The following is a 23,348-nucleotide window of genomic DNA, read 5'->3' on the forward strand; positions in this document are numbered from 1 at the left end:
TTGACTTAGTTCAATGTAAGGTCAAAGAGCCATTCCATTGACTCAATGAGTCATGTCAACCATAAACATTATATTTATTTTGTTTTCTCGTTACAATTCAATGGAGTTGACCTATGAATAACTCACGATAACTTTCCATCATTCAATTAAACATAATATTTGCTAACCGCTTCACTGATCATCCTGTACCGCTCAATTTCCGAATTACGGAGGTTTTACATTGTTTAACATTGTTATGCCGGCAATTTACCGTATCCTAGAAACAACAGGGAATTGCTATTGTTTTTGTAGTTTTAACAGTAGCTCTATTCGATTTTTTTTGTTAACTAGTCTGCGTTCATGTTAAATTTGTAGACATTTTTTTCCACATGTTTATTTTATGACAAATATTCAATAAGTGTTCAATCTTCTTATCATATCATGGTGCACAGAGTGTAGTTTTTACAACCATTCCCTTTTGCAATAATTTATAACAGTTTTTCAAGCGGTACTGTACCTTTTTTCCGTTGTTGTTTTGAAAGTTATGCATTGTTTTCTTCCAAATTCTATTTGTCTGTTTCTAAGTGATTTGATGACGTGTCTGCGTTCAAGTTAAATTTAGAGACAATTTTTTTTTCTTATATAATTAGTATGGTTTTATTACATCTTCTTATACAAGTACAAGGAAAAAGAACCATACTTTGCAAAAAAACTTTTTCCCCAGTCTAAGCCCCTCCCACATGTTTATTCTATGACAAATATTCAATAAGTGTTCACTCTTCTTATCATATCATGGTGCACAGAGTGTAGTTTTTACAAACATTCCCTTTTGCAAAAATTTATAACAGTTTATCAAGCGGTACTGTACCTTTTTCCGTTGTTGTTGTGAAAGTTATGCATTGTTTTCTTCCAAATTCTATTTGTCTGATTCTAAGTGATTTGATGACGTAAATTCTCTCAAACAAAGGATCAATAAAAACATAGGACGCCATTGCAGTTTAGATTCTCATAGGCAAATTAAAAATGTGACTTTCACGCATATAGACATTTCAAGAAGACATGAGATACATGAAGCGTGCTATATTTCTTTTTTAAAGATGGCTGTTTTTAACAAATGCTTACACAAATGAAGACAAATCAATATTTTGGTGCACGAAAGCAGAGCTTGAGCCAGACTATCATTCAGATACTTTCAAGATTTTCAAGTTTTATTAAAATCTATAAATATAAATGTAATTCAACGTCGAAGATTGTAGTTGAAATACATTTGAGTACAATATTTCAAATTTTACACGTTTTTGTAAAATTTGCATCAAACGATATGCAAAATCGAAATGATTTTTTTTTATATGGAGGACGGTAAATAGATTTGCTGCTGACAACGTCTTACTCTAAGTTGGTGTGCATGAACGTTCAATTTCAACCACTATTTCGCACTAAAATAAGGCTTAATTGTGTAAACATTCCTTTTTTCGTATAAATGCTAAAACTTTTCCAAAATCTTTAGAATTCATGATTTGATAAAAAGTTCAGTAATGCGTGATTAAGTTGTAAAAGAGAGGCGAAAGATATCAAAGAAACATTCAATCTCGTAAGTGGAAAACAAATTGACAACTTTAGATAAAACACTACAAAAGATGAAAGGATAAACAACAGTATACAATACACAAATCAGAAGATAGGAAACTAATGACTGAGCATCCGAACCCCACCGAAAACCGGGGGTGATCTCATATACTCCAGAAGGGTAAGCAGATCCTGCTTCACATGTGGCACCGTTGTGTTGATCATGTAAGTACAAACCCGGGAATACATGAAGCTACGTTAATGTATATAAGCCAAAATTTTATTGTCCATAAATCCAAAACATTTTGCTCTATTTCTTTGAATTGAATTCATAAGTCGAAAAACTGTGTGAATGACCGACCAATTAAAGTCCGTTTTCAGAGATAGAGAAGTATGTCTTATCATCTCTTCACGATAAATATGTCGTTGTTCCTGCGGACAAAGCTTCCAATAATAGTGTTTTTGTATTTTAATCGTACTACTACGAGTGTCTTAAAAAAAGAGTTAGGAATAAATGAGTACTCCGGTCACCCCACATACAAAAGCATATCATTAAGCAATCATTCATTTATAGTGGAAAAGTGTCTAATAACCATTCTTTTTCTTTTTATATTTAACCTTTACTATTTAGCCCATTTTCGGTAATAAACTTTTGGCGTGGCTATATGTTGATACATCCCGCCATTGTGTTATTCTTGTCTTTCATTTGTTTTCATGCACTTTGTCTATAGAAAGTCTATATGCCATTTTTTTTTCTTTTATAAAAAGTTATTTGTTTTTATTGTGATTCAGATTATAATAAAGTGTTCACTGTTGTACTCAAATTTTTGACATTTTTATCTGTTGTGTCTGTTTGTTTTACTCACAATTATTGTCAATATATTGGAATTATATGCGACTGTCAAACAAGTGAGAGGTTTAGCTAGCTATAAAATCTGGTTTTATATCCCATTTCCTACATAATGAAATGCCTGTATAAGTCAGGAATATGACGGTTGTTTTCCATTCGTTTGATGTGTTTGAGCTTTTGATTTTGTCATTTGATCAAGGAATGTCCGTTTTGAATTTTCCTTGGTGTTCGGTATTTTTGATATATTATTTTATACACATCACTTTTTTATAATTTACATAAAACTCTCTTTATTTGCAGTTACAGAACTAAAGTTCAACACTCAAGTAAAAAGTCAATTTGCATGTCGATCAGCTGATAATCAGACTGTAGCTACCAAACCTTCAGGAAATATGATATGTGGTTCGGCTAAAAGACTGTATAAATATGAGGGAGTTTTTGCAAACACATCATTACTGACTAAAAAAGAGAGTTCTATAGAATTTTCTATTACATTTCAACAAACGTTTTTGCAGTCGCCAAACTATGTTAAATTTCCGATTTTTGAATTGGGATTTACAAATGACAGCATCAGCACACTATTTTTGCATCCTATATTATTTTCTGTAAGTGCTTTCCCTTGCCAAAAAAAGTTTAGTGTATGTCTTTTAACAGGCAGTGGAGTTTTGATTGAGAGTAAAACCATATTTAAAAGTGAAACTAATTCACGATATGCAGAAGGTCGATTTATACTGAAATATCGACCTTCTGAACATACTCTTTTCCTTCTAGCTAAATCTCCAAAAGTCAAGAGTACGATCGAGTTACATAGAGTTCAGAGCATGAACTTAAGAAGCCCGTTGTGGCCAGTTTTTGCTGCGTATGATTTTAATGAAATCGCGGTTTCAATGAATATCAAAACAAATGAGGTTGGATTTGATCGTTATACATTGCACCAAAATTTATACATTTCTCACGACAACAAAACGATGTCTAATAAAAATCTAAGTGGCACATATCAAATCACCAATTTTACAACTCCCATAATTTGGATGCGTCCTAGGCAAATTGGAATCTCAAATGATTTTCATACAATGATTGATATTGATTTTGACGATTCAAATGGGGGTCATGTATTTTTTAAGATCGGCATTCGTGGGGGAAAAGACACAATTTTTAATGCCACTTTACTTTTAGAATGTATGCTATGTGAGGTGGGTTATTTTTTGGGTTTATATCGAACAATTGGATACTGTCTGTCGGTTGCTAACGGTACCAAGTATATTGCTGTAAGTCACAATATGAAACTTTTTTTACATTACAACCAAGATGGTATTATTGAACTGTATGTACCTAATTATGTGTGGGGGTACAGCTATTGCTTAATTCAATTTGAGCCGTTTCGAAAAACGATTCCTGAATTTTATATTGAAAAGGTAGACGCAAAGGATATTGCTATATCTTCTAGCAGAACTACAAATATAGATAACCGAAAGAGAATGTGTATGATACTATTTTTGTGGATATTCTTACTGATAATACAAATTAGAACAGAGAATTATAGTCCACAGATAGTTAATGCTAACATTGAACAAATTTGAGGGATGAATGTCATTGTGCTAACAATTGTAACAATTTTTAGCGAAGAAACATGCATTTCAAGAATTCCTACAAGTAAATCCACAGGTTATTCCTACAAGTAATAAAAGATTATTCTAACCTCTATAAACACTCGAGGAATTCTTTATTACTTTCATTCAGATTAAACATGATGATTTCATTGTAATCTATAAACTATTTGATTACCTTCTATGAAAAGTATATCAATATAGCAACAACATAAAATTGATTAAGTTAACTTTCTTTAATTTAACAAAATATAATTAAGTAAAAAAAAGAAAAAAATGCCAATTTCTCATATTCATATGTCACACATATTGTTCACATTTAAGAATGCAACGAATATACATGACCTGAATAAAACAAAGTTATTGTGAACATAAATAATAAATAATACTGAATATGAAATTTATCCAAGAAACCTACCCCTACAAATCAACTGGGAGCAGAGAAAATCATTTTATTGTATCAGGAGAAAATTATCGGTTATGCATATTTGAATTTGAAATATTCGGCTTTGAGCGTTTGCGATGAAGGTGAATCCAGAAAAACGCTTCGGAATTTAAAGTGTTGTTTTTATTTTGATTTTTTACAGCACTTAGTCAATAGCACAGCAGGTGAACAATAAGTCCCTGAAGGTATCATCTGATCAGTAGTCAGTACTTCGGTACTGACATGGTCCGGGGACACGGTTATTTGATTTTCGTTGTCTACGAATAGAGTCCTTAGTGTATAACTTGCAATTTTTTTTCGTTCACCTCCCAAATGTATTTCTTTTTATTGTATGCCAAAAATAGTATGTAGGGGGATGAAATTACATGTAAAAAAAAATTATGGCATGAATTTTTAGGTAAAGTAGTGATTTGGTCCAGTTTGAAAAGGTAAAAAATTATGATGTCTGAAGCTGTCAAACTGAATTACAGATCCCCGTAACATAAAATTATCCATGTTTTGAGTTATAGCTGATAGACTTTTCTATAATTTGATATAATTTGTCCCAAAAGTACTACACTACACCTTAAAAAAATTTTTGGGAAAGAGTAGGTGCGATTTTGTTAATTAGCGTTTTCTATCTAAAAGAAATGCACTACTAAAAACTGTGTTCTCGGGCCACATGATTTATAATTAACCTTCTTAAGTTTATCAATTTAAAAGATATCAAGAAACTCATACCCCGTTCACACTATGCCTTTTTAAACCGGGTTCGACCCGAATGAGTTAATCCGGGTTAAATTTAGGTAGTGTGAGCGACTAAACCCGGGGCGAACCCGGAATAAAATTACCCCTCATTTAAGGTGGAGTTAATGTGGGGCGAACCTGGATTAATTACTTCGTCTTCTATATATGAACGCAAATTGAAGTAACTGTGAGGTTGTTGCTATGGTGACATATGACGTTTGCTTTAATATGTCTTTAATGTTACGTAATTATTGCGTGACGTCATATATCGAATGACGTCACATTTTGAGATATAACGTCACAGACGTCCAGCTACCCTATTTACTGGGTCTCAAATTATAACCATATTAGATTAGCGGCAGTAAGAGGGATATTAGTGTATTTAGCTATGTTGAAAGACCTGCATAATGACAGATGATGAAACCTATAAGATTTCCGTCGCGCTTTAATGGGTCAAAACGGGTGCAATTTGGATACAGTGACGTTATTTGAAAACACGGAAATCGGTTGATGTGGAACTCCTCAAAAGCAGTCAGGAGTGTGGTAAAAATTTCAGACTTTGAAATAATGCATCTGTGATAAAAAAAAATGTAAATAAGTACAGTGGACAGGTGCGGGTTTTACTTTTTGCGCTTACATTTCTATTTTTGTTTAGAGGGAAAATCCCAAACTGGTTTAATTTTTTACTCAGTGTGAACTGCTGTATTTAATTCGGATTAATTATCTCGGGTTCGACCCGAAGCAGATTTTATAGTTTGAACATGTCATAAGGTTTCAACTCCCTGAGGTAAAGTTGACCTGAGATGGATTTGACTATTAATTTTAGGTCATTTATAGTCATTTTATTCTTCAACTGTTCCTTTAATCATTGACTTTTAAATAGTCGGCTTTGAGCGTTCTTGATGATCATGATTATGATAAAAGTGAATCAAGAAAAGTGCTTCGGACGCATGGACATTATAATGTTAATTTAACTTTTTATTGTCAAGTGTACGTATCGTGCATTGGATGTCCAATCAACATTATTTAATTAAATGTTCAGTACATTACGGACATTTTATCTGCAATAAGTAAAGTTGTCATTCCAAATGTTCAGTTTTACGAAACTGTGCGTTAAGATATAGATAAATGATTTTTTTCATAAAAATTAGTCGATATCTTGATACATGATTTTTTGTATTCAGCACATTTCAAACTGCTCACTATGAATATTTTCATTCGTTTAAAACGTTTTCGCCTTTTTTAGAGAAATTTAATGTGTTTACTGTTTTTAAAATAAAAACGAGACAGAGATTGCTCCTCAACAAAATATATGGAAAATAGAGTATAAAAAAATGATCGCCTGAATCGATCACTTTAGACTGAATTTTGAATGAAAAAATACTAAAGGAAAGGTTTTAAATCTGTAAAAATGCAACAATACATAATAAAGCACCAGGAGAACAAACATTATCAATAATAAATATATTTTATTTATATTTGGATATTTGTTCTTATGGTTAACATTGATTTTGATTCAGGATTTTTTACCAGAGCATGGCTTAAAGTTTTCATTTAGTTTTGAATGAAAGATACATATACACTGAACATCGTGTGTTAGGGCGAGCTGATATTCGAACTGATGAAGTCATTATCAAAAAATAAAATGCCATTATTCTTTTTATCGGCAATTTGTCTTAACTGTATTTTTTTTTGGTTTGAGAATATGAAGTAAAATGAAATAATTGATAAAGCTACTTTTACACGTACCAACCGCTGTGATAGTTGTTCGGTTGTATGAAGGAAGTCGCGTGTATTTCATTAATGAATTGATGCGGATGGACTTGAACACGTAACGTTGCTGCACTGATAAATGATGTCATTGCCTAATATTTTCTATTATCAAGTCATGTCATGATCTTGAAAAATATTAGGCAGTTAGATCATAGGGGAAATGTACAAATTGCCGATAAAACATAGCACTACAGAAGCAGAATTATAAGGTTAGGGTTTTGTTAAAATACGTCTGCTCTTTGGATTCCAATTGTCTGTCAAGATTAACATTTACTGTTTTATATTTTTCACAATAGTGTTTGATGCTGTAAACATTTAAGTTTATACTGAAATGTCGGGATATACTTAACTATTTTTTTAGCATAATAGAGAAATAGAGACAGGTAGAAACTACAAAATATGATTGTATTTTGTTTTGGGTAAATTTGGATATTTCTTTTCTCTAAAGAAAATACATTTGAAAGAAAAAAAGCAATTGAAGCTATACATAGATTATTAAATAAACGCAGAAAAAATATCTTCTCTGCTGAATGTCAAATTGATTTATTTTCTTTAAAACAAAATGATAATTATATGAATAAATAATATTAACATGACAAAGTTTTGAAAATTGTAGTGTTGTTGAATGTGTACAGTTACAATTGGCCATACTGTATTGAATCTGCAGCATTCGACGCTTACCTTTATTTTATTTGGTGAGCTTTACTGAAAGTAAATATAACTGGGATGTATTTTCGGTGTAGACTTGTTAAAAATGAAGATATTATTAAGTATTGCATATATTTACTACACATGGTATAGCTATGACCTAAGCAGTTAAATTTTGTAAAGAACGTTTTAAGATCGATTAGACTTGTAAAATATTTGACTGAAACAAAATGATTAAATTCACTTTAAGCTTGTTGGCATGGGTGCAACCAATTAAGGTCAATGGTTACAAAATTGGTATTCAGAAATGTTCAATTCTCTAGAAGTATTGAGCTGTTGAATGTTCTGAAATCAATTTTCCTCATAAAGTAGTTATAATTATCTCCATATTGTATGTTTAAATTTAGATGTGGAATTCACTTATTCATGTTACTTATCATTGTGTATACATACCTGAACATTTGACGTCTTTAAACAGCGTAGTTGTAATAGAACAATGTGTACATTTATTTGGCTCTTCTAAAAACATGTCCTTCCTCATGGTTACACACTTCTACTGTGTATCATTAACTTTATTCATAAATGCACTGCGTATTATTGATATTGTTTATTGTATAATATTTTCTTAGTATAATTTTGATAATGGTCATATATGTATTTATTCATTCAAATTGCAATTAGAAACTCAAATATAAACAAAAAGTTAAGAGAATGGCAGATAGATTGATTGATTATTGTTTGCTTAACGTCCGCTGCCTGGCAAATATTTGGTAGATAGACGATGATAAGGTAAAAGTAGTGTATAAGTTTTTTTGTAAATTATATTACACTGTACTTAATTTGATGCACCAGATGCTCAATCAACAAATTATGTTACAAAAATTGATCTGCAGAAATGTGAAGAAGACCGACTGAAATCGCCACTTAAGTTCTACCTTAATATCACAAACTGTTTTACCGATATGTCTCTCAACTGGAAGGAAGTCTATAGATATTCAGATAAACCAGCGTATACGTCTGTTACTATTAAAATTTCGTTTAAGATCTGAATGAAACTCATAGAAGACAAGTCTGAATTAGAATTACTGGAACCTTTTGACTAAAATGAATTTTATTTCATACTATATGATAATATACCCGAAAGCGTCAAGAATTTGAAAAAAATAACATGGCCGTTGGCTTCAAACTGTTTACAAGCATATTACACCGCTGTTTTTAATGATAGATTAACCAAATTTACTGATTATATTTATGTTTCTTTCTAAGTCACAGTTTTCCAAACAGTTTCTACATAAATGATAACGTTTTATTTTGCCTTTATTCATTAAATATGCAACTGTATATTATGTGCATTCATTGTCTTCAGACACGCATCGGACACAGCATGGATATTCTGACTTCGACATATATAAACAAGAGGCGTGAATGGTTTGATTTTTAAAGAGTTATATCACATGTCCTGAAACATAACATCTTTGTCTGGTTCAATTCAACCGTTTCAGATTTCTTAAATTAGTCTATCAAATAGTTGTTTGACAATGACATAATCTAATCCTATACCTTCTTTCGATTTCATATTCTGAATGCTATAGATTACCTTTTTAAATAATTTGCAATGTGAACCCTTTACCAGGTGATTGTGGTTACAGTTATATTTGCAATCTGCCACACCCGCAAAAACGTGATATCATTAAACTGTGATCTAATATCGAATTTAAGACCACTTCTATCAAAAATTGGTATAAAATATGAAAATCTCCTGATATGATGATTCTATTCAGTACCAAAGCTGAATCTTAGCTTTAAGAAATACGTAGCAAATTCCAAAAGAGACCAAGAATTCTAATATGCCAATTAAGGTACTAACATATCATAATTCCAATGAAAACAGGTCGGTTCCCATATTTACCAAAATAAAACTGCTCTATACATTGCTAAACCAAAATTGCAAGGTGACAAAGTTTACAATATTTATATGTATCATGTGTATTGTCATGAATAGATTAAAAGATTTTGGTCACAAATAATATAAAAAATATTTTTATATAAATTCAAACGAATATTCCAAATGAAAGGATAACTGTTTATATATAATATACAAGATATGAACAAATATTATGCTTTATTCTATACCTTCTAAATTTTATTGATATGCTTGTGTAGTGACTTTTTGTAATCTACTTTAGTATGGTATTGGGACGACCATTTGATTTTCTTGGGAGGAGGCAGGAGGATTTTGAAAATGACAAACTAGGTCTGGTAAGATAAAAAAAAAATAGAACTTTGCACAGAACTTTTGGTGAATTGCATGAATATTCTGCATTACAAAATGCAAAAAAACAAATGTGTACAAAAATAAAAATACATTTCAGCAAAACAAATCTGAACATGTGAAGCAACAGATGGAAACGATATTCAATCCGTTAAAAGTCTCCCCAACCCAAAATGGTCGTCCCATTTTTTCTTCAGTGTTTGAGGATTTATTATCGTATTTTGTTGTATTAAATGGTGTTACTGAGTGTAAAATTAAATCTGAAATATTTGAAATGTTAACTTAATCAATTACATCCTATTCCCTTTTGTGGCATTAACTTTATGTATCTGTTTGGGTTGCTCACCAATCTTTGTCAAAATAACGGAACTATAAACAAATGTCATACAAGTGGGAGGTTGAGCTAGCTATTTGCTTATGAGTCTAGTATTTTTGTATACACTTTATATTCTCTAAAATAACCCTCTTCAGGTGTGTTTAGAAATTAGGCAAGCAACTGATAAAAGCAATTAAAGGCATCAACAAAAAACACCACAAACCCAGTCAATATCGTCAATGATGACCATTGCTTAAAAATAGTTTTGAAACTTATGGACTCCACTGCTCTTTAATATTGTTTTTGCTAATCAACTGTTTTTATAAGAGAAACGGACCTAGCTGTTAAAGCATAATATTGACTAATGAACCATAAAATTAAGGTTAATGTCACTTGCAGCCTTCAGACACAGCTAACAATCATTCCATACACAAACTATACTTGACCTATTGCTTATAGTATCTGAGAAACAAACAACCATTAAATTTAAACATTATCCAATGAACCATGAAAATGAGTTCAAGGTCAGATGAACCCTGCCAGGCAGACATGTTCACCATGCAATCATTCCACAAAGCAAATTTACTTGACCTATTGCTTATAGTATATGAGAAATAGACCAAACTCCAAAAACTTTTCAATGACCAATGAAAAAGTAAAACTGAAAGGTGCTGCTCACTAATGATACCACTGCTTTAAAAATTTGGTAAAAGGAAATTAATGAGCGATGAATTTGTAAATATATCACATGGTAAAGCATATTCACATGAAGCCTGAAATCAAATTTTAGGAAGCTCTTATTTGTAGATCCCTAGAAAAAATGGAATGCAAATTTAACATGGCCATTATATGTTACAATATACAAGTATTCAGTAAACAGGAATTTCCAGTTCCTTCTCATACTATCACATTTCCCTGTTACATAAAACTCGGGACAAACGCTATACTTTTGCAATTAGTTTTTAATTTTCAAATTCTAATGAAATAGTGTACTAAGTTTCAAGTTCCTGTGACCACAACTTCATGATAAACTACTATCGGTCAAAGCTTTAACTTGATATGGGATGGACAAATGAACACAAAGACGTGAAAACATACATGCAGGTTGGCATAGAAAGGAAAAAAAGATAACCATATAAATGACTGAACACTGTTCCAAATATACCATTTCTATTGTTCAACAGATGACATAAAATGAATTCACCACCTTTACGAAAGAGAAAACACTGTAAATCACTGAAAATGTTCAGATTTTATGATGAATATTTACACATGATTTACATAAAATGATGATGAAAATGGTACAAAATGGAAAACACACTCTGCTATTTCTATTTTTCCATGAAGAAAAACTGTATTATGACGACATACACTGTATCTACTGTGGTTTTGGAAATCGTGTAAAATAGGTTAAAATCATATAGATATCATAATAATGATTGATGCCAAGTTTGATTTACTTTGGCCCAGTAGTTAAATAAAAAGCAGATTTTTGAAAAGATTTACAAAATTAAAATTACCAATAAATTGCAGAAAATAACTGTAAAAGACAATAACTCCACAAAGATGTCAATTGCCAATTGGTAATGTTAACTTATTTGTAGATCTTTCTTTGATTGATATTTTTGCTGTTTACAGTATATCTCAATCTATAATGATATTCAAGATAATTAACAAAAAATTAAAAATTTCCTATCCTCCGCTCCAAAATTTATTTCACCCAGGGCCTGTAAAATGCTGAAAATGCCTTCAAATGTTTTTATGTAACACCCTTCATAAAAAATATTTGGGCAGGGGTTCCCCTGACCCCGACTAACCCGCCGGGTCTAGGGGGCATTCACCCAATATAAGTATGCTGAAAGAAAAGATTTAATAATGGTTTATAGAAAAAGGAACACTAAATGATTCTGAATATGGAACATATCAAGAAGAAATTATTAGCACCCCCCCCCCCCCCCCGAAAAAAAAAATGCACCCTCTGGAAAAAAAAATCAAGTCATCCCATTGTAGTCTTACAAAAGTTACTGAAGACCCCTTACCATTATTTGAATTAGTTTTCAAGTTGTGACCATATTTGAAATTGTTTTTTAACATTTTCCCCAAAGACTTCTATAGTAAATCCCTATGTTCTGTTTTTACCAATGGGGACCATGTTGGTTGTAGGGCAGGGTCATCGGATACTTTTTTCAATCAAGATACTCTTATAATAATTGTGGCTAAGTTTAATTCCATTTGGCCAAGTAGATCAAGAGGAGAAGATTTTTGTAATAAAAGATAAAACAAATTTACGAAAAATAGTGAAAAATGGATTTTAAAGGGCAACAACTCCTTAAGGGGTCAATCGACAATTTTGGTCATGTAGGCCTGATGAACATTTTAACCCCGTTAGATTTCCTCTAAATGCTTTAGTTTCAGAGATATAAGCCAAAAACTGCATTTTACCTGTGTGATCAATTTTTAGCCATGGCGGCCATCTTGATAGGTGAGCGCGGTCATCGGATACATTTTTAAAACTACATACCCTAAGAATGATTTAGACCAAGTATGGTTTAACTAGGCCCAGTAATTTCAGGAGAAGATTTTTGTAAAAGATTACAAAAATTTACAAAAAATTGTGAAAAATTTAATTTAAAGGGCAATAACTCCTGAAGGGGTCAATTGACAATTTTGTTCATGTTGACTTATTTGTAGATCTTACTTTGTTGAACATTTTTGTTGTTTACAGTTTATCTATATCTATTATAATATTCAAGATAATAACCAAAAACTGCAAAATTTCCTTAAAATTACCAATTCAAGGGCAGCAACCCAACAACGGGTTGTCTGATTTGTCTGAAAATATCAGGGCAGATAAATCTTACCCTGATGAACATTGCCATAAAAGCGGGATGTTTGGCTAGCCGCAAAACCAGGTTCAACCCACCTTTTTTTTCTTAAAATGTCCTGTACCAAGTCAGGAAAATGGCCATTGTTATATTATAGTTGGTATCTGTGTGTGTTACATTTTAATGTTGTGTTTCTAACGTGTTGTAGTTCTCCTCTTATATTTGATGTGTTTCCCTCAGTTTGAGTTTGTAACCCGGATTTGTTTTTTTTCTCAATCGATTTATGAATTTCGAACAGCGGTATACTACTGTTGCCTTTATTTACCCTATGTCAGATTTGCTCTAAATGCTTTAGTTTCAGAGACATAAGCCAAAAACTGCATTTTACCCCCATGTTCTATTTTTAGCCAATGCGGCCATCTTGATTGGTGAGCAGGGTCATCGGAAACATTTTTTAAACTAAATAACATAAGGATGTTTAGGCAAGGTTTGGTTTAACTTGGCCCAGTAATTTCGGAGGAGAAGATTTTTGTAAAAGATTACAAACATTTACAAAAAATTTAGAAAATTTGACTTTAAAGGGCAATAACTCCTTAAGGGGTCAATTGACTCGGTTACTTTTAATAAGAGTTAGAAATAGTGGTAAAGGAGTTAAGGGGTCATATATTTATTCTTACGAGGAAGCTCCGAGCATGCTCCAAGCATTCTCTGAGCTTTTAAAGTAGGCTCTTCTCGGCAGTTTATGTGACAATGATTATCAGAATCCATTAAGATGTCAATCAAATCTATAGCACTTCTATAAAAGAGGAAGTAAAGCATTATAGAGGAAGCTCAATTAACACCTGTGTAAACATCTGGTCTATTCAAATACAACTTGCATGATTTTACAAAACTATAAAATAGATAAGAAATTCTTCAACAGTACTGTGTGATGCTTGGAGAGAAATGTCAAGTCTCCACAAAAAGTAAAAGTCATTAAAATATTTTCTTATTATATTTAAATAATCATTCTTTTTTAAAAATAAAAAATTCTCAAATTTTATAATTAGATAATATAATTTAAATGTAGTTTATACTATATAATATGCTACACAAAAATCATCAAGACATAAACAACAGTCAGGGTCGTTACTAAACAAGTTATTTTTTTTAGTTACTTATATAGGTATCGTTTGTTTTTAAAAATTATTTAATAACTCAATAGTTATTTTAAATGTCAATAGAAGTATGGACTAAATGTAGTTTTTATGAATTTTTACATCATTTTATTAAATAGAATTTATCAAATTTGAGATTAGTATAGAGATAAAAGGTTACTTTAAAAATAATGACAAAAATATTACTTTTATAAGTTATTTTATACATCTTTGAAAAAAATAGAACCAAAGAGGTTATATGAGAATGAGAGAGGACGAAATATGCTAATAACATATAATATGATACCGTCTTTTCTGTAAGTGGGTGTTAATTAGTTGAGATCGATTCGGTCGCAGAGGGAGACTTTCCTAAGTACACATCTGAGTAAGAACGGAAACACCCGAAGTGTATTAAACCGACCGAAATTTTATAAAATAAGCCTGAGATCATGGCTCAATTCTCGACAATTCATCGTTTGATCATGGTCGCCGATTTATTTATAAGCGATGCCTAAGTGTTGGAGCTCGAAAAAGAAATTGATTATTTAGAAAAATTCTGCATCTGGAAGACAAACGACTCAATCGACCTGAATTGCTTCGTAAATGATGTATATATATGAAATTAAAATCTACAACATAAAAAATTTATAAAAATGTGCAGGAAAAATGTCCGTAAATAAATGAATAGACACGATTTCCTGTCGTGGTATCTTTATTAACAAATTGACGTATTTTCTATTTTTTTTTTATAAATATTACAACCGTGCATGGCCTTAAAAGAGTATTGATTAAGAAGAAATCTACACATACCATGTGTATTGTCGGGAAAAAAGTCACATATAGAGAGGTACCAATCTACATGCCTGGCAATCCTAGTATTAATGTACAAAATGCATGTGTTAATTTTCTGACATTTTACCGTTTTATTAAGCCAATGAAGTACTGGTTTAACAAAATCTTAATTAAACTCAGTGTATAACAAGGTATTGATTTGGCTTGGTCACATTGAGAATTTTCAAAAATAAAAATTGTTATCATATTTCTTTATTTTTCTTATTTTTTTGTTCCTTTGCATTCAGTGAGAGCCCGTCAATGTAAAGGGAACAAAAATTAAAATATTGAAAAATAAGATGAAGCGATGCAAAAACATTTAATTTTGAAAAGAAACAATTTTATTAGAGAAAAATACTGCCATGTCCTGGTTTCTACAGCATACCTACTGAAACTTTTTGGTGTTTCTCGGGTAAATTCCTCTGCTTCAATAAAATTAAATCGCAAAATACCTAAATATTCCTTTCGAGGATATAACCTACCATTTCCTATTTCCAGGAGCCAACATGGGAAGTGAAAATCTAAGCGGCTATGTCTATATCTAAAACCTAACGCAATGAGAAACAAACTCTTCGCTGGCGCTCGATAAATTTCTCTTCGTTTCAATTGCAAATATTCGCCCCAGTCGCAACAGGTCACTGTTACGAAAGTACTTCACATATTACTCTATTTTCTATGATATTACCTACCAATTATCATGGGCAGCACGATACAGGTGAAGCGAAAATCTTTGTTAACAGCAAGGTGGGGTTCAATAGAAATTGCATTCTTAAATTTCTTTAAACCCTCATAATTTTGTCATTTGTTAGTTGATTTTCACCGTAGTTAGACGATATACTTTCGAATTTCGCGTCAAATGATATTGCATAATAAAAACACATTAAAACTGGTTAGTATAAATAATTACACCTGTATTTTAATGACCCAGTCACCGTTTAGAATCACGTGACATTAGCGATTCTCCTAATCACACGCACTGTTCGCGGTAACAGCCTGGTTCATCAGAGGGCCATATCAAGTGTGTGATAAACATGTCGGTTTCTTTACATTTGTATCATTTTCCTCTCATCGAATTGCTATCCTGGGGATGCTAATTTTATATCAAGCAGAGGGTTCACTCTCCTTCTCATATAACCTCCTTGCTTAGTATTTACAATTATTATGTAATTGTTTTATGTTACAAATTATAAATAACTTCAAGTCTTAATTAAATCACAAGGTTCCATCTATTTATATCTGTCTACCTTTAAGATTTTCAAGGAAAATGATATTTTAATAGTCCCAAGAGACCAATCTTTGACCCAGAAGCATGGCGTCAGAAAGACAATTAGTGTTTCAGGAGGATTAGTTTTATATTTCATGGGAAAAATAAAATGCTTCCCCAAGCGTAGCCTGATACGACCGCAGAGGTCGAACCCTAAATAGTTGGGCCAAGTTTGGACACAATATTCAAGCTTGATACGGTCTAAATTTGGATTGTGATTACATTTTTGACATAATATAGGTTTCTTACACAAAATAAATGTGGCCAAACATCTATAAAATTTGAAATGGGACATTTAATTTACCTAGTATGGTCAGATATCCAAAATTTAAAAACATGGTTAGATTCAGCATATAAAATACAAGTCTTAAAATAGAAAATTGCATACACAGTAATCACTACACTAAATTTAATATGTCCACATCAGCATTTTAGTAAGATTTAAAAATATAAATAACAGGTAATCACCTCAAAATAAAACATCATTTATTTATTACAAAACAATTATAAGAGAGGTAACTCTTCATCTTACATAGGGCTCAATATCCAAATTGGTAATACAAGGTTAGAACCCCCAACAAATAAAGACTTTAAATTAATCCCATTGAAATTGGTAAAAAGATTTGTATTTATTTTCAATTGAAGATTTCTTGCTATTGCGCAATTCTGTGCTGTTGCACAATACTTAGTAAATCTATTATATATAATAATTTACACACCCTGTTTGGTGTGTATCTCCTGCTATATCAGTATGTGTTGCTTTTATATATAAATCAGAAACAATTTGTGTAAAAATTGAAGAAACCAAAAATTTAGAAGAAAAAAACATCTCCCCAAAAAATTTGTCCCCCAAAATTTTTTTTTTTTTAATTTTTAATTTTGAAAAATCTTGAAGAAATAAGAATGAAAAAAATACCCCCCCCCCCAAAAAAAATTGAAAAAGATCCCACCCACCAAAATTTTTTTTAAAAAATTTTAAAGAAAAAAGTATGAACCCCCCTTTAAAAAATATTTAAAAAAAAATCCCCCAAAAAAATTTTTGAAAAAAAAAAATCCCCCAAAAAAGATTTTTTTTCTTTTTGGAAAAATGTGCTACAATAACACAAGTTATTGTCTGAAAACTATAAAAGTGCTTGTTTTTGGCCCCTTTATTGCCTCTAATTCCTGAACATTTGCAGCAATTACCCCTAAACTCAATCCTAGCCTTCCCTTTGTTGTATGGAACCTTGTGGTATAATTTAAGAGAGATCCATACACATAAACACAAGTTATTGTCTGGAAACTAAAAAAATGCTGGTTTTTGGCCCCTTTTTTGCCCCTTATTCCTGAACGTTTGGGGAAATTACCCCAAAAATCAATCCCAACATTCTTTTTGTGTTATTAAACCTTGTGTTTAAATTTCATAGAATTCCATTCACATACTAAAGTTATTGTCCGGAAACCAAATGTCTTCGGACGACGACAACAACGACGTGATAGCAATATACGAACGCAATTTTTTTGCGGTCGTATAATAACCAGATGTGAACATTTGTTAAAGCTAGTAAAACCTGTATGAATGGACACCTATAAAAATAATATTACTTCTATATCATGTATAAGTAACTTTTGTTAATATTATTAACAAAAGTTACTTATACATGATATAGAAGTTATATTTAAAATAGCCTCGTTTTCAACATAAGGTAATTTTGAAAATTACTTGTTTAAGTAATGCCCCTAACTGAACAATGGTAATATTTTTTTTTATAAGATAGCAACTTAGTTCTTTTATAGAAAATTATGTCTACTTTTAGGAAAAGTTGTAATTCATTATTGGAAGGCTGGTTTGAGGGGGTAATACCACCATTGTTTTTCCCAATTACGTCTCTGTTTAATTGACATTTTTTTTTAAATTGTGCAGAATTTATCTTTGTTTTAAATAAAGAAATACTTTAAGGTACATGAGTTAAGTTTTATCATGTCCAGTACTACAGTGAAAATTTAACATAAAATTGATTTTTCCCCTATTAGTCTTTGTTTAATTGGCATTTTTCAAAAAATTGTGCAGAATTTATCTAACGTTTTAAATAAAGAAATACTTGGAATGAGTAAAGTTTTATCCTGTCCAGTACTACAGTGACAATATAACATAACTTCTCATTGCATATAAGATAGTTAACATCACCAGAAGTTAACCAATCAAATTCCTATCCCTCCTTTTTCCCGTTTACAAGCTTTAGTAGCCATGTCCCCTTAAATTTCCCAAATATTTTATAGAAACACCAAATAAAAAAAAACATATTGCTTTGAAACGGCCAAGAAACATGTATACGATTAAAAAAAAACTTTCTGCAATGAAGTTCAGGGTTAATGTCCAACAACTGTCAAATTAAAGGGAATATTAAATTAAAAAAAAATCAACCCTTTTTTGCATGAAACTGGATGTTCTATGTTTTGGTGGTATTACTCCTTGAAAGAATTTTCACAATATAATAATAAATGAATTTTAGTTCAGCAATCCTCTTTCTTTTTCTTGAATGACTTTTTAATATATCTAAACAACTTCTATCTAAAGGAAAGTATAGCAATGTACAGGAAGCTCAGTTAACACCTGTAGGTAGAAAGTCTTTTTATATAGGCCTTTATCAGTACATATTAGCAATATAAAACAGATCCTAAATATATATATATATATATAAAAGTCTAAATTGAAAACAACGTTCAAACCTGTGATTGCGTTGGATAAAAACCGCAATTTTTATACGTGTGCATGTAAAACAAATTTCGTGGCAGAGGGGTCTAAATACAGCACAAACAACAATTTCCAAAAGACCAAAAAAAGTGAAAAAGTCTATTTTAACAAAACGCATTTGACTAACAGGTCGAACAACTGATGTTCTTAAACCCTGCTAACTGCCATTGGCGATTGCCAAATAAATTGATCACCAGATCTAACAAAACGGATGTTAATATTTATTAAATACCAAACAAAAAACAATAAACTTGTGGAAAAGATGGTATACCACAAACATGAAGTGCAAAAATTTGTACACCATATCCGGATTTCGACAATTAATGTCTCTTCAGTGATGTTAGGGATCGAAACGGTATTTGGAAGGCCATAAAATTTACCTCAATTTAGGAAAGACTCTTGAATTTTAAAGAGTCGAAATACGATGAACGGATCATATAAACCCGAAGGAAAATATAATACAAGCCCAAACGAAAAAATATATAAAAGTCTAAATTGAAAACAACGTTCAAACCTATGATTGCGTTGGATAAAAACCGCAAATTTTGTACGTGTTCATGTAAAACAAATTTCGTGGTAGAGGGGTCTAAATACAGCATAAACAACAATTTCCAAAAGACCAAAAAAAGTAAAAAGGTCTATTTTAACAAAACGCATTTGACTAACAGGTTGAACAACTGATGTTCTTAAACCCTGCTGACTGCCATTGGCGATTGCCAAATAAATTGATCACCAGATCTAACAAAATGGACCTTAATATTAATTTAATACCAAACAGAAAACAATATATACATACTGAACTCTTTTTCTATAAGATTCAAATTAGTTAAATTTTTTTTAGTTTCATGAGTATAATTATAAAACACCAACATAAATCAAAGGTAGTTAGAATTTTCTGCATAATTATGTTCATTAGTATAGGACATTGTGGCAGTTGTTTGGAGTTGAAACGATAATTTTTTGCTTGTTTTGTGTTGTTTTTAAATTTTTAAAATTAATATTAATAAAAGTTTGTCTGCATACTCAGACCTGTCTAATAATACTGTATAAAATCTGTGTAGAGGCAAAACATTATTATCAATGGTTTATATCACAGCATGATACATTATAGTTTGAGGTAATAACCCATTTTACTGTTTCAGTAGGGATAAGTATCTTAGAGCATCCTCTTTAATGCTCTATATGAAATATTTTGTTAATATTAAAATGCTGTGTGCTTTTAGATTAAAAACTTCTTCAACAGTAATAATTAATTTAAATTTTAATAGAGGGAAAGAGTTATCAATAAAATAAGATATAAACTGAAGATATAAGATTATTTGATGGATATATGGTAGATACGTTATAATTAAACCCCTAAGCTAAAGTGGTATTGTCGTGACTCCCTATTGTCATGTTCCTACAGTCATAACAGTAGTATGCTGAATCAAAAATGCTTTTAAGCATACAATTGAACTATTACCATATATCTTTAAATATTTGTAAGTGAGGGACCTGGCATATATAGAAGTCAAGACTGCAAATTATTCAAGAAAATTGCCTGTTCTCCTCAAACACTAAAACTTCTGAACTGCCTAATTCCTAACTTGAAAAAGATTATTACAAGAATTTTTAACTGTAGTTTTAACATATAGTATGGAATAACGATATGTTTTAAACTGGTATTCAATTGACTTAAAGCATTAGGGTAATAAATCAAATTTTAAATTTTAAGCAGACAGCAGAATAGATTGTATAATAAGAAAAAAATTTCTTATTAGTTCCATTTAAGCTGTGTAAAATTTTTGAAACATAAACAGTTTCAATAAAACATCTTCTCAATACTTTCCTGTTGATATCATATATAAAACATTTTGAGAAAAGTTGTCTTGCATAGACAAAAAAGATTCCAGTACAAAGTATACATTTTTGCTATAAAGTTTTTTATTCACTGAATCCGTTAATAATCATAAAAACTAAATCAAAAAAGATATTCAAGAAAACGATATAGAGGACTGCTCAACTAAGATCAATTTATTATAACTATTATACTGTGAAACCTATCCTTACAGGGACGGACCCAGCCATTTTTAAAAGTGGGTTCCAACCCAGAATAGGGGGGGGGGGGGGGAGTGGGGGATGGGGTACCAACCATATGTCCCCATTCAAAAGCATTCATCGTCAAAAAAGGGAGTTCCAACCCCCAGAAACCCGCTCCCTGGATCCGCCACTGCCTTTCAATTAAGAATTAAAACTTTTCCTAAAGTAGCCATCATTTTCTTATAAAGAACTAAGTTTGCTATTGTATATAAAGTTTAACAAATGATTATGAATCAATTACCATAGTTTGTGTCTTTGATGACTTTATGTATCATTTTATATGATATAAATTTAAGGTTCATTTATATTATTTAAATAAAGTATTTGATTATTTTTTTGTATCAAAAAAACATTTACTTTTTGTGGAGACTTGATATTTCTTTCCAAGCATTACACAGTACTATTGATGACTTTCTTATCTATTTTCTAGTTTTGTAAAATCATGCAAGTTGTATTTGAATAGACCAGATGTTTACACAGGTGTTAATTGAGTTTTCTCTATAATGCTTTACTTTCCTTTTTATAGAAGTGCTATAGATTTGATTGACATCTTAATGGATCATGATAATTATTGTCACATAAAATGCTGAGAAGATCCTACTTAAAAAGCTCTGAGCATGCTTGGAGCATGCTCGGAGCTTCCTTGTAAGAATAAATCTATGATCCCTTAGATATATGCTCATACTTGGCTGAATTCTCATGAAACATTTTATGTGCACTTTAAAATATCTATACATTTTTAGTGTATTTAATGCCATTTACTCATTTTATCATTGTTAAACATGAATCTGCATATCATCTTATTTATGATCTTAATATTACAGATAAATGTTGCTGGACCTTGGGAAGGAAGACCAACAATCAGAGAGGAACCTTGTCCACCCTGTAGAGTACCTATACCTATACAATGTTTAGGATTACACGAGGTAAGTATATTTCACTGGTTTGTATGAAATGCACAACAGGCTTTTAGTATGCAGAGTGTCATGTGAACTGAGCTAGTGGGAAACTGTTTTGTGTAATGGATTTCTACTTTTTTTCAAGCAAGAGCATACAAACAAATTTAACAAAGACTATAAACAATACTTAAATATAACTTAGTCAACCATTGTAGGGGCTGTTCCATGAAAACAAACATTGGATACAGGGAAGGGTCTTGAAAATCAAAATTTTAATCCTGGTATCTATGATATATTTTTATAACAGTGTATCAAAAGACATCTTGTTCAGAATGTTCCTCCAAAATTTCAAAAACGTATTTCAGCAATGTGGTAAGTGATAACCTTCTAACTTAACTGTAAGGCCATTTTGTCCCCATGATTGGAAACAATTTCCTTGTATGTCAGTCTAAAACATCAAAATTGTTTTGTAAGATATAATGCTATGATTGAAAGGTAGCTTTCTCTTTAGGGTCATATTAATCCATTGTTACATTTATTTTTCAACAAGGATAAATACCCAAGTTTCTTTTATATAAGATTAAGAAGATGTGGTATGATTGCCAACAAGACAACTCTGCACCAGAGACCAAATGATGTAAAGTTATTTAATTTTGGTTTTACAGGAAGAAGAAGAAGAAAAGAAGAGATTACTCAATGAAGAAGAAATTAAACAGCAACAAGCAAAAGTTGAAGAATGTGAGAAAAGAATGGGGAAAGGAAGAAAAAGAAGAAATGAGTATGACGAAGAGGAGGAAGAGAAACTAAGTTTTATACTGCAACACAAAAAACTTTTAATAATGTCACTTACTGTGGCCGTTTTAGCAATATTTGCTTATAGTTTATTGTTACAGTGATTTTTTTGTTATTTTTTTTTGTTAAGTAAATTTTAAAGTAATGGAATTTGGTTAGACTTTTGCAGTCTATGGTTTATTAAGTTTTTAATATTTTGTCTTCGTTTTTTTTTTTTTTGTCATTGGGTTGCTGTCTGATTATTGTACTGTGGATTCACTATTAATCGTGTGATACCAATTTTCATGGATTTCATGGGAGCATGTGAACCACAAATTCAAATGTTTAACAAATTACAAACTTTCTATAAGCTTGTATGAGGATGTGTGTGGGGAGTTTACATGATAGAGAATAATGAACAAAAAATATAAAGAATACAGAAAAAATGGACAAAAAAATAAAGAATATAGAATAATGAGGTGATGAAACTTAATGAATAGAACAAAATGGGCAAAAAATATAAAAATAGAGAAAAATGCTCTAACAAATTAAAGAATACAGAAAAAGAGGACCAACCCATCCAGATCCACTTGTATGCTGACTTTTACAAAACTACAAAATCAATTA

The 23,348-nt window shown here is 31.0% G+C and overlaps 1 protein-coding gene across 1 annotated transcript; it reads left to right on the forward strand.

The window, feature by feature from the left end:
• The first annotated feature begins 1,328 nt into the window (after window positions 1-1,328).
• On the forward strand, window positions 1,329-22,846 carry LOC127713974 (uncharacterized). The gene is made up of 5 exons (XM_052219925.1): window positions 1,329-1,338; window positions 2,696-3,875; window positions 9,781-9,853; window positions 21,876-21,977; window positions 22,616-22,846. The coding sequence occupies exons 1-5, from the start codon at window positions 1,329-1,331 to the stop codon at window positions 22,844-22,846; spliced, it is 1,596 nt and encodes a 531-aa protein (XP_052075885.1).
• Window positions 22,847-23,348: the final 502 nt, after the last annotated feature.

This window comes from Mytilus californianus, unplaced genomic scaffold (assembly GCF_021869535.1).
Source record: "Mytilus californianus isolate M0D057914Y unplaced genomic scaffold, xbMytCali1.0.p SCAF_9, whole genome shotgun sequence".
Lineage (NCBI taxonomy): Eukaryota > Metazoa > Mollusca > Bivalvia > Mytilida > Mytilidae > Mytilus > Mytilus californianus.